A 12201-nucleotide genomic window follows, 5' to 3' on the forward strand; every position below is an offset into this window, starting at 1 on the left:
AAGCGGCGACGGCCGAGGAGCCGGGTTCGTCGGCCGCTGAGGAGGCGCGAGGCCCTGCCGGGCCCCCCGGCGCCGGACCATGTACTCGGCCCACAGGCCACTGATGCCTGCGTCCGGCGCGGCCTCCCGTGGCCTCGGCATGTTCGGTCAGTAGTATCCGGGCCCTGGGACTGCTGGGGTCAAGGTGTCGGGGTGCTAAATGCAAGTAACGGTGATGGGTGCATAGTACGGTGGAAAACAGTAGATGCAGAGTAAAAAGGTGACAGGGAAAGTTAAGATCTCAGGCCGGACCATTTCGTTAGTGATGGCAGGTGGGAGTGTAGCGGAGCGATAAGAGGAGTGGGGAGTACCTGGAAGGACAGCTGTGGTGTGTAAGTGATGGGATAGAACAGGTCCTTTGTCATTGGAAGCCAGGGGTGCAGAATAACTGGCTTTGGAGCCTTGGTTAGAATAGCAGGTGAGAGCTGCTGGTCCTAGGTGTGGAATCGAGATGGGGAGGAGGGCTTTGACTGAGTAGTGGGGCTAAAGACGGGGCTTGGGAAGTGAGTGAGGCACTGTTTGGTCAGAATAGAGTGATGGGCTGCAGTGTTTGTGGTGTACTTTGCAAAGAGAGAGAGGGAGACACCTAGGAATCTGGAGAGTAGTGCACTGGGGAGGGGTTCAGGACCAAAGGACTGCTCCCCATTGTCTGCTAGGTCCCTTCTCCATTCCCAAAAGGTGAGGAGGCCCTGATGAGAAAGATCTTTATGAAGAGAGGGACAGGTCCAGGTCCCTGGGGAGCTTTTATGGGGCTGGAAGGTCCAGCAGTCTTTTGGGCCCCCATTGCCCCAGAGGTAGGGGACAGGGTTATCATGGTCTTGAGTGCCCTCCAGTGCTGTCTTCCTGATCCCTTCCCCTGTTTCCATGAGGTCTACTTTTTCCTTTGTCAGTCCCTCAGAATCAGGTCTCGAGGCCAGTTCCTCATACAGAGCTCCCCCAGTCCAGGCTTCTGAAGGCATGGTGGGGGGGGGGTCACCTCAGGTCAGGTTGATCTGGATCAGGGGGAGGCCTGGAATGATGGATACTTGAGCTAGGGCGTTTCCCTCCTCCCTTCCTTGTCTTCCCCGATCAGGGGCCTCTCTCCTCTGCTGGTTCCACTTCCTCCAGGGAGCCAGGCAGTGAGAGGGGAAGCCCACTCCTAGCCTAGGCCCGCCCTAGAAGTCCAGCCAGGGGTAGGTGCCAGCCCAGGGCTTGTCCTCCTATTACCCAGCTCCTGGGGCCAGTGGTTGGACCCCAAGGAGCAGCCCCCTGGCGAGGAAGTAGCTTCCCGTGCTTATTCTCAAGGAAACACCTGGCACTTTTGCCTTCTCTGGGAAGAGACTTGTAACAATTCTCTTCTCTGCCCCATTGTCCATGCCTTTTCTTCCGAGGAGTTTACCACACCCTCCCCTTTTTCTGGGCAAAGGGGCTGGACACTGGGCTAAAGATAAGCTCAGGGGTTTAGAGAGAGGGAGGCTGGGAGGCTCTTCATGAGCTGTGGATTCTCTTTAGGGAGGTAAAGGGGAGCTACCTGTGTCCAGCCCAGGAAGGGCAGATCTGGCTCCCTGAGGTCTGTGGCAGGGGGAGGAAGGCAAGGAGGAAGAACTTTCATGCACCACAGGCTGTGTGAGACACCACAGCCTGTGGGTACTGGATAGAGAATTGGAGGGGAGGGGACATAGGACCATCTGCCTCAGGAAAGGGAAAGAGAGTGTGAGGCCAGGATGAGGGGCTGTGTCAGACGGCGGCATGGGTGTTGGGATTGCAGCATGACTGGGGTGTGGAGACCCAGCCTGCTGAGGTCTTGGGGCCTTGGGAGTGTGGGATGGCAGCTGAGAGTGACCTGGTTTGTGGCAGAAGCAAGTTGTTTCTCTGGCTTAGTCCCTGGTGGCAGGGGTGATGGTTGTTGGGGGTGGGAGGAGTGGGGTATGAGTACTATTTCCCTTCCCTGCTTCTGTTTTCTTTTTTATAAATCGAGAAATCTTTCAGGGAGGAGTTTTTCCTGAGTGACATAGCATGGACGAGCCCAAGAGGCTCGGGTGGGGGAAGGGGGTGTAAAGAAGGGGTGGAGCCACCCTATCCAGTGGGTGAGAACTTGAGTTGAGGATCAGGGCAGAATTCTGCTGCATGGGTCACTTGGCTCCTTTCCACAGTGTGGACGAATGTGGAACCTCGCTCTGTGGCCGTGTTCCCCTGGCACTCCTTAGTCCCCTTCCTGGCACCCAGCCAGCCTGACCCCTCGGTGCAGCCGAGTGAGGCCCAGCAGCCTGCCAGCCACCCAGTAGCCTCCAACCAGAGCAAAGGTGAGGGGTGGGAGGCTGGGAAGGCATGGGGCTGGGGTCCAGATGGCCCAGGAGCCCTCTGATCCACCTTTCTGCCCCCAGAACCTGCTGAATCAGCAGCTGTTGCTCATGAGCAACCACCAGGCGGGTCAGGGAGTACTGACCCTGGGCGGCCACCTGGAGCCACATGCCCCGACAGCCCAGGGCCTGGACCCCCACACACTTTGGGGGTGGTGGAACCTGGTAAGGGTCCCCCTCCTACCACTGAGGAGGAGGCCCCTGGCCCTCCAGGAGAGCCCCGGTTGGACAGCGAGACAGAAAGTGACCATGACGATGCGTGAGTGCCCTGAGGCCTGGGCCTGGGGGGTGGGGAGGTGGGATGGCCAGAGATATGGCCCTCACTGTCCTTGCTGCCCCACCACAGCTTTCTCTCCATCATGTCTCCTGAGATCCAGTTGCCTCTGCCACCTGGAAAACGTCGGACCCAGTCCCTCAGTGCCCTGCCCAAGGAACGGGACTCATCTTCTGAGAAGGATGGACGCAGCCCCAACAAGGTGCCCTATCTCCTCCAGTCTCCTGCTTACCCTATTGTTGCCCAAGCCTGTCTCCCTGGTCCTAACTGTCTTGCTGTGGCCTGTGTTTGCTACAGCGGGAGAAGGACCATATCCGGCGGCCCATGAATGCTTTCATGATCTTCAGCAAGCGGCACCGGGCCCTGGTCCACCAACGTCACCCCAACCAGGACAACCGGACTGTCAGCAAGATCCTGGGCGAGTGGTGGTACGCCCTGGGGCCCAAGGAGAAGCAGAAGTACCATGACTTGGCCTTCCAGGTAGTGCCACCTCCTCCTGGCTCCTCACAACTTTCTCTGGTGGGGCGGGTGAGTGAAGGGTCACCCTGCCCTCTCCTGCCAGGTGAAGGAGGCCCACTTCAAGGCCCACCCAGATTGGAAGTGGTGCAACAAGGACCGAAAGAAATCCAGCTCGGAAGCCAAGCCCACGAGCCTGGGGCTGGCAGGAGGGCACAAGGAGACGCGGGAGCGGAGTATGTCGGAGACAGGCACTGCCGCCGCCCCTGGGGGTTAGTCAGCCCCTCAGCTCTCCCATCCTCTCCCTCCCTGAGAGCTGCCACCTACCCTGTTGCTTGCTCACCCCTAGCCCCAGCAGCTTCTCTCTGTTTTGTTGCTCTTATTTGAGGACTTTTATTCATGAAGGAACTGGCAGTTGTTTCAGATGAAGGAGCTAGGGAGATCTAGCCAAATAAGACTTCCAAACAGTAATCTCATTATCATCTGCCATTCAGAGCGTTTACTACATGCCATGCACCACTGGGAATATAATCTCTAGTACTCAAAACCATACCCCATTTCCAGATGAAAAACTTGGGGCTCAGAGAGTAAAAGTCACTTGCTTAGAGTCATAGACTGGTAAATGGCAGAGCCAGAATTTAAGCTGCAGCTTGGCTGGTTCGCAAGAGCAGAGTTGGAAGCACTGCAGGTTGCAGTGCCCCTGATCGGCTGCTTCTACTTAACTGAGGGTGTCTGGTGTGCCTGGCAGTGTCCTGGGGCACTTTTTTTGGAGTGAACCTATGGATGTGGCCCTGTAACTGTGTGATGGGGGGACGTGTTATTTCCTCTCTGAGATGAAGAAACAGAGGCTCAAACAGGCCAATGGTTAGTTAGCCAACACCACAGGAACCTATCTGCAAGGCTTGCTTACTCTCAGAGGGGATGCCTCCCAGGGAACAAGCTTTCTTTCTTCAACCCCAGAGGGCAGGAACCAGCAGGAGGGAGATGCTGGGCTGTGGATGATGTTTTTTCCCCACCAGGTGGCCCAGGAATTCCAACCTGCCTCTGTTCAGTACTTGGAAAGATCTGTAGGTTGTTTGGCCGGTCTAGGTACTGGTGAGAGGCTTCCTGACTGTGACAACCTCCTCTCTCCACTTTACAGTATCTTCTGAGCTCCTGTCCGTCGCAGCCCAGACACTCTTGAGCTCTGACACCAAGGCTCCGGGGAGCAGCTCCTGTGGGGCAGAACGACTGCACACAGTTGGGGGACCTGGCTCGGCCCGGCCCCGAGCCTTCTCCCACAGTGGGGTACACAGCCTGGACAGTGGGGAAGTAGAGAGCCAGGCATTACAGGAACTGACTCAGGTCTGGGTTGCAGGCCACGGGGGATGGGGGGCAGGGAGGGCTGCCCAAGGCAGCAGCCCCAGCTGACCCATTCCTGCCACCTGCCCTGCAGATGGTGTCTGGTCCTACATCGTACTCTGGCCCAAAGCCGTCCACACAGTATGGAGCTCCAGGCCCTTTTGCGGCCCCCAGTGAGGGAAGTGCCATGGCGGCCAATGCACGGCCCCCGCTACTGCCCACCCGGGCCTCTCGTTCCCAGCGTGCAGCCAGTGAGGACATGACCAGTGATGAGGAACGCATGGTCATCTGCGAGGAGGAAGGAGATGATGATGTCATTGGTGAGCAGTGTAGGGTCCAAAATCCTGTCCAGGTACTAGTAGGCTGAGGCTCCAAGGGTGGGCAGAACTTGGATCCAGGTTCCTTCTGTTTCTTCTTTCTCACATTTGTTTATAGTTGTATGTAATCAGTTCAGGCCCTGTGAAGCAAACCCAACCCTACCCTCAGGAAACCCCCAGCCAGGCAGGAAACTTGAAGGACATGGGCATGACCGGACAATTAGGCACAGTGTTAGATTCTCTTACCTGCAGGCTGTTAGGCTCCTCATTGACAGAGAGGTATAGCCCTGGGTTGAGGAATTGCCTTCTTGGACAATAGTCACTACCTGCTTGGAGGAGAGCTGAGACCAGAGCCTAGGCTCCAGACCGTTCCTTTTGGGTAGTCCTGCACCCAGCCCCTTGCCCATGCTGTTCCCTATACTCCCTCAGCTGACGATGGCTTCAGCACTACTGACATTGATCTCAAGTGCAAGGAACGAGTGACCGACAGCGAGAGTGGAGACAGCTCTGGAGAGGACCCAGAGGGCAACAAGGTGAGGGCTTGGGACATGTTGCTATATTATTATACTTTTCCTAGAAGGGGGATACCACTGCTCCTCCTGTGCATTTTAGAGAGTGGGAGATTAAGGTCTGGAGAGAGCAAGTTACTTGCCCCATGGGGAATGGGTCACAGCCCTGATGAATTGAGGCCTTCAGCTGGCTGGGGTATGGGCTTAAGCTGGCCTGGCTGAGAAGCTGGATGGGGGTAGTTAGGGAGTCTGTGTCTGGACATCCTGACGTGTCTGCTTTTTCCATCCACCCAGGGCTTTGGTCGGAAGGTATTCTCACCTGTGATCCGTTCCTCCTTTACACACTGCCGTCCGACACTGGACCCTGAGCCCCCAGGGCCCCCAGATCCACCTGCAGCCTTCAGCAAAGGCTATGGTCCCACCCCATCTTCCTCCTCCACTTCCTCCTCGCCCACCGCCTCCTCAGCCTCGGCAGCCACTTCCCTTTCAATGGTCTCAGGAACCTTCAAGGCCCAGGAGTCTGGTCAGGGCAGCACAGCAGGCACACTACGGCCCCCACCTCCTGGGGCTGGGGGCCCAGCGACACCTTCCAAGGCCACTCGGTTTCTCCCAACGGATCCTGCCACCTTCCGGCGCAAGAGACCTGAAAGCATGGGGGCTCTGGAGCCACCAGGCCCCTCAGTCATTGCAGCACCTCCCAGTGGGGGAGGAAGCATCCTGCAGACACTGGTCCTGCCCCCAAACAAGGAAGAGCGAGAAGGCAGTGGAACCCGAGTGCCCTCGGCCCCCACCCCATCACTGGCCTATGGAGCTCCAGCAGCCCCTCTGTCCCGCCCTGCCGCTACCATGGTCACCAATGTGGTGCGGCCTGTCAGCAGCACTCCTGTGCCCATTGCCTCTAAGCCCTTCCCCACCTCTGTCCGGGCTGAGGTATCTCCAAATGACACAGCAGGTGCCAGGACTGAAATGGGCACTGTGTCCCGGGTGCCTGGGGCCTCCCCACTAGGCGTCAGCTTAGTATATTCAGACAAGAAGTCGGCAGCAGCCACTTCACCAGCCCCACATTTGGTGGCTGGGCCCCTACTGGGCACTGTGGGGAAGGCACCTGCCACTGTCACCAACCTTCTGGTGGGCACCCCAGGCTATGGGGCCCCTGCGCCCCCTTCTGTCCAGTTTATTGCCCAGGGGGCCCCTGGCAGTGGGGCCACTGCAGGCTCAGGAACAGGTGCTGGGAGTGGCCCGAATGGGCCAGTACCTCTGGGCATCCTGCAACCAGGTGCCCTGGGCAAGGCTGGGGGTATCACCCAGGTGCAGTACATCCTGCCCACGCTACCCCAGCAGCTTCAAGTGGCACCTGCCCCAGCACCAGTTTCTGGGACCAAGGCAGCGGCTCCCAGTGGCCCTGCACCCACCACCAGCATCCGTTTCACCCTCCCACCGGGCACCTCCACCAACGGCAAGGTCCTGGCTGCCACTGCACCCACTCCTGGCATCCCCATCCTGCAGTCTGTACCCTCCGCCCCACCCCCCAAAGGTGAGGCCTGGGCTGGGCAGCTCAAGGAGAGGGGCCACAGGCTTGTTTGGCCCCCTTGTAAACTTTTACTTTCTTGCCTCTTAACTTCCAGCCCAGTCGGTTTCTCCTGTGCAGGCCCCGCCCCCAGGTGGCTCAGCCCAGTTGCTGCCTGGGAAGGTACTAGTGCCTCTGGCTGCCCCTAGCATGTCAGTGCGGGGTGGAGGGGCTGGCCAGCCACTGCCCCTGGTGAGCCCGCCCTTCTCAGTACCTGTGCAGAATGGTGCCCAGCCATCCAGCAAGGTAAAGGCACCCTGGCTATGGTCCTGCCTTTACCTCCTACCCCTTCCTCTGGGTTTTGGTCCCTGTATTAAGTTTTTGTGTCTGCTTTTCTTTCAGTCTGTCTTCCTTTTCTGTTTGTCTCTGGGACTCTCTCTCTTTTTTTTTTTTTTTTTTTTTTTTAAAGATGACCGGTAAGGAGATCATAACCCTTGACTTGGTGTTGTCAGCACCACGCTCAGCCAGTGAGCGAACCGGCCATCCCTAAATGGGATCCGAACCCGGGGCCTTGGTGTTATCAGCACCACACTCTCCCGAGTGAGCCATGGGCCGGCCCGGGACTCTCTCTTAAAATCTCATTGACATCTCTGTGCATCCTAACTTTCTTTTTCTCTTTCAAGTTCTTTCTCTGCACCTTGTTCCTTGTTTGTGTTCCCTACCTCTCTCTGTTGTCTTTCCCATCCTGTCCTGATTCCAAGGTCTTAGACCTCTTCTGCCCCACTCTGGGACCACAGGCTCACCCCAGCCTTTGGGTGCTCTTTTCCACAGATCATCCAGCTAACTCCGGTGCCTGTGAGCACACCCAGCAGCCTGGTGCCGCCCCTGAGCCCGGCCACATTGCCAGGACCCACCTCGCAGCCCCAGAAGGTCCTGCTACCCTCCTCTACAAGGTAAATTGCAGTTGAGCCCTCACCTGGAGGCCAGGGAAGGGGTGGGGTAAGGAAAGCTCACCTCACCCCTCCCTTTCCTTTCCCTGTGGCAGAATCACCTATGTGCAGTCAACAGGCGGGCATGCACTGCCCTTGGGCACCAGCCCTGCATCCAGCCAGGCTGGGACAGTCACTTCGTACGGGCCCACAAGCTCTGTAGCTCTAGGCTTCACTTCGCTGGGGCCCAGCGGCCCTGCCTTTGTGCAGCCCCTGCTGTCAGGTGAGGGTTACCCTGGCAGGCAGCACTGGGGACCCAGGGTGGGGCTGAGGGAGCCTGGGTCCTAACTCAGCCCGTTGCCTCTCCTTGTCTGTCTCCCTCTCAGCAGGCCAAGCCCCACTGCTGGCTCCTGGCCAGGTGGGCGTGTCGCCTGTGCCCAGCCCCCAGCTGCCTCCTGCCTGCACAGCCCCTGGAGGTCCCGTCATAACAGCATTTTACCCTGGCAGCCCTGCACCCACCTCCTCGGCACCCTTGGCCCAGCCATCCCAGGCCCCCCCAAGCCTGGTCTATACTGTGGCTACTAGCACTACCCCACCTGCTGCCACCATTCTGCCCAAAGGCCCACCGGCCCCTGCCACCCCAATCCCTACTAGCCCTTTTCCTAGTGCTACAGGTGGGTATAAGACCATCCCAGGGCAGGGTGAGTTGGGGGACCCAAGCGATGGGCTCCAGTCAGACTTGGCTCAGCAAATGCTCTTCTCCCCACCAGCAGGCTCCATGACCTATAGCCTAGTGGCCCCCAAGCCCCAGCGGCCCAGCCCAAAGGCCCCCCAGAAAGTGAAGGCGGCCATTGCCAGCATTCCCGTGGGCTCCTTTGAGGCAGGTGTCTCTGGGCGGCCAGGCCCCACACCCCGGCAGCCTCTGGAGCCTGGCCCAGTCCGTGAGCCAAGTGCCCCAGAGTCTGAGCTGGAGGGGCAGCCCACACCACCAGCCCCTCCACCACCCCCAGAGACCTGGACTCCCACGGCCCGGAACAGCCCCCCACTGCCCCCGCCTGCTGAGGAACGGACCAGCACCAAGGGCCCTGATACCATGGTGAGCATCTGGCAGGCTGGCTTTTGCTGGTACTCAGCTCTGCCCTTCCATCCATCGTCTGCTTTTCTGTTCTGCTCCTCTTCCCTCATGCCTGTCATTGTTGTATCCCCTCTTATCTGAGGTCTGCATCCTGGCCTTCACAAGGCTTTGTCACTAGATCTTCTCCAAGGGGCTGTGTGTCAGGCTGTCTCAGCATTCATCTGTTTCTTGCTTTTGCCCCAGTTAATCTAAGCCTAGTGTTCTCCATCTCCCTGCCCATCCCACCCCAGGCCAGCAAATTTCCCAGCTCATCTTCAGACTGGCGCGTCCCTGGGCTGAGCCTGGAGAGTCGTGGGGAGCCTCCCACCCCTCCCAGTCCGGCCCCAGCTCCAGCTGCAGCCCCTGGTAGCAGCAGTGGCAGCAGCGAGGGCAGCAGTGGGAGGGCGGCTGGGGACAATCCTGAGCGCAAGGATGTGGCTAGTACTGGCAAGAAGGTGAAGGTGCGGCCGCCGCCCCTGAAGAAGACCTTTGACTCTGTGGACAAGTGAGCATGGGCTGGGGACCTTGGCAGAGTGTGTGGGGTTGGTGGGGGGAGGGCGGCTGCAGGCCGAGGCAGGGGAGGTGACCCTGCTGGCTCTCCAGCAGGGTCCTGTCGGAGGTGGATTTTGAAGAGCGCTTTGCTGAGCTGCCTGAGTTTCGGCCTGAAGAGGTGCTGCCCTCACCTACCCTGCAGTCTCTGGCCACCTCGCCCCGGGCCATCCTGGGCTCTTACCGCAAGAAGAGGAAGAACTCTACAGGTAGGCAAGTGCTGGGCACCCAGGATAGGTGGGGGAATAGACTGGGGCCACCTCCACTAAGCCTGCTTCTATTTGACCAGACCTGGACTCCGCTCCTGAGGACCCCACCTCGCCCAAGCGCAAGATGAGGAGACGCTCCAGCTGCAGCTCGGAGCCCAACACCCCCAAGAGTGCCAAGTGCGAGGGGGACATCTTCACCTTTGACCGTACAGGTGGAGGCGCCGTGGTGGGCAGAGCTGTGGGGGTCCCAGAGCCTGCAAAAAGAGTGGTGATGACACTTGTTAAAGATGGTAATGAATCCTTTATTCAATGAGGGTTTTGCAATAGGTAGGAGAGAGAGGTACTTAGAATACAAAGACAAGTGGGGTTTTACAGCCAACAAATAGTGTGGGGATCAGTAGATGGAAAATTACTAACACAAAACATTGGGATAAGGGAGGATTCTGGCTAAATCCAGCTCGACAGATTCCTGCTGAAGGCAGGGTGCTGATAACACCAAGGCCACGGGTTCGGATCCTATATAGGGATGGCCGGTTTGCTCACTGGCTGAGCGTGGTGCTGACAACACCAAGCCAAGGGTTGAGATCCCCTTACCGGTCATCTTTTTTTAAAAAAAAGAGTGGACTCTCAGGAAGGCATTTAGAATGGGAAAGGTGGAGGACCAGCCCATGGCTCACTCAGGAGAGTGCGGTGCTGATAACACCAAGGCCATGGGTTCAGATCCTATATAGGGATGGTCGGTTAGCTCATTGGCTGAGCGTGGTGCTGACAACATCAAGCCAAAGGTTAAGATCCCCTTACCGGTCATCTTTAAAAAAAAAAGAATGGGAAAGGTGGGGTGGGTGTCAGTGAGAAGAAGAACAGCAGGTCAAGGATGAGTTCTGGAGTCCGACAGGCCCCTAAGTTGCCACATGACCTTGGGTCAGTTTTCTCTCTGGTCTCCCTGTGAAAAAGAATTCAGTAAGGGTTTGGGTGGACACTCAGACTGCGGCAAGGAGGCTCAGGTTGCTGCTGTAGACTTGATCCTGCTTCCTGTGCCCCTATGCAGGTACAGAAGCTGAGGATGTGCTTGGGGAGCTGGAGTATGAGAAGGTGCCATACTCGTCACTGCGGCGCACACTGGACCAGCGCCGGGCCCTGGTCATGCAGCTCTTCCAGGACCATGGCTTCTTCCCATCAGGTGAGCATGTCTTGGAGTCTTGGGGAGCACTTGGATGGGACTTGCCTGCTCATCTCACCCTGCCCTTCCCACAATCTTTCTGTCCCCAGCCCAGGCCACAGCAGCGTTCCAGGCCCGCTATGCAGACATCTTCCCCTCCAAGGTTTGTCTGCAGTTGAAGATCCGTGAAGTGCGCCAGAAGATCATGCAGGCAGCCACTCCCACAGAGCAGCCCCCTGGAGCTGAGGTCCCCCTCCCTGGACCACCCCCCATTGGCACAGCTGCTGCCCCTGCCCCCACTCCCAGCCCTGCTGGGGGCCCTGACCCCACCTCACCTGGCTCGGACTCTGGCACAGCCCAGGCTGCCCCGCCACTGCCTCCACCCCCAGAGCCAGGGCCTGGACAGCCTGGCTGGGAGGGGGCCCCCCAGCCCTCTCCCCCACCCCCAGGCCCCTCCACAGCTGCCACAGGCAGGTGAGAGGCCCTTAAGATCCCAGAACCCAGAGTGCCCCCCTCAGGATATGGACAGTATGTAGGTGGCAGGAAAGGGGGGGCAGGATGGTTACCTCCTCCCAAATAAAACCATTTCGTCCTTTCTAGTTTGGGATGGAATGAGGCCTGCTCCTCTTGTATATACCCCCCCTCCCCTCGGCTCCTTCCCTGAGCTGGGGGGCAGCTGAGGGGAAGCAGGGGCATAGTCTCCCTCTGAGCCCCTGTACATAACCTGGAGTATGTGACCTTCAGAGCTTTTCACTTGTACTTTATGCAAAATGGCTCCTGTGAGGGCTGCAAGCTGGAGGGTAGTGTGGGCCTTGGGCCACAGGGAGGTGCCTGTGGAGTAGGGGGGAGTTCATGTACCCCTTTTTTCCCCAGAGGGGCTGGACTCAGGTTAGTTTGGGGGTGGGTGCTCCTGCACTTTGCCACAGGCATGGGGAGGGTTATCTCCCCACCCCCTCTGCCCTCCCAACTTGGGTTGTACTTTCTAAGAAGGTGATTCCCCCTACCCTTGCCCCCTTCCCCAGAACAAAACATGTTGATCATGTGCAATATTTCTTACTGTGCCGAGAAGCCACAATGACTGAGATTAAAGCTGTTTAACACACCTGTGTGGCTGCCAGTTCTAAAGGGAGAGGGGTGTTGGTGGTACTAGTCCTGTCCCAGATGGCCATGGAGTGGTGCACTCTCCGTGGGGTGGGGGGGAGCAATTCCAGGACCACCCTCCCTCCCCAACATCAGAGGGACCCTGTGGGCCAAGCTTCTTGACTCACTGTGGACCAGGTAACCCTTCTCTAGCCTGGAAGCCCTGGTGCTAAGGGAACCATGATGCCTTCTCTGCAGTTTTGTCAGCCATCAAACATGCATGAGCTTGGGGAAGGCCTGAGATGACATGCTCCAAAAAAGGCAGTTCACTCTTACTGGCCTTGAAATCATTTTTTCTCAGGAAACAAGCTGCATGAGG

The 12201-nt window shown here is 58.1% G+C and overlaps 1 protein-coding gene across 1 annotated transcript in view; it reads left to right on the top strand.

The window, feature by feature from the left end:
• The window catches only part of CIC (capicua transcriptional repressor), a 23258-nt gene extending 11414 nt beyond the window's left edge, over window positions 1–11844 (top strand). Inside the window, exons 2-20 of the mRNA XM_008567243.1 lie at window positions 2172–2321; window positions 2403–2637; window positions 2725–2854; window positions 2950–3132; window positions 3215–3380; window positions 4250–4452; window positions 4544–4769; window positions 5196–5299; window positions 5570–6809; window positions 6901–7088; window positions 7614–7735; window positions 7828–7994; window positions 8098–8385; window positions 8485–8807; window positions 9077–9330; window positions 9432–9583; window positions 9664–9795; window positions 10632–10763; window positions 10853–11844. Coding sequence (XP_008565465.1) covers window positions 2172–2321; window positions 2403–2637; window positions 2725–2854; window positions 2950–3132; window positions 3215–3380; window positions 4250–4452; window positions 4544–4769; window positions 5196–5299; window positions 5570–6809; window positions 6901–7088; window positions 7614–7735; window positions 7828–7994; window positions 8098–8385; window positions 8485–8807; window positions 9077–9330; window positions 9432–9583; window positions 9664–9795; window positions 10632–10763; window positions 10853–11220 — 4763 coding nt within the window. The 3' untranslated portion in view covers window positions 11221–11844. The remainder of the gene's footprint in view (window positions 1–2171; window positions 2322–2402; window positions 2638–2724; window positions 2855–2949; window positions 3133–3214; window positions 3381–4249; window positions 4453–4543; window positions 4770–5195; window positions 5300–5569; window positions 6810–6900; window positions 7089–7613; window positions 7736–7827; window positions 7995–8097; window positions 8386–8484; window positions 8808–9076; window positions 9331–9431; window positions 9584–9663; window positions 9796–10631; window positions 10764–10852) is intronic.
• The last annotated feature ends 357 nt before the right edge of the window (window positions 11845–12201 follow it).

Source organism: Galeopterus variegatus, unplaced genomic scaffold (assembly GCF_000696425.1).
Source record: "Galeopterus variegatus unplaced genomic scaffold, G_variegatus-3.0.2 Scaffold306, whole genome shotgun sequence".
Lineage (NCBI taxonomy): Eukaryota > Metazoa > Chordata > Mammalia > Dermoptera > Cynocephalidae > Galeopterus > Galeopterus variegatus.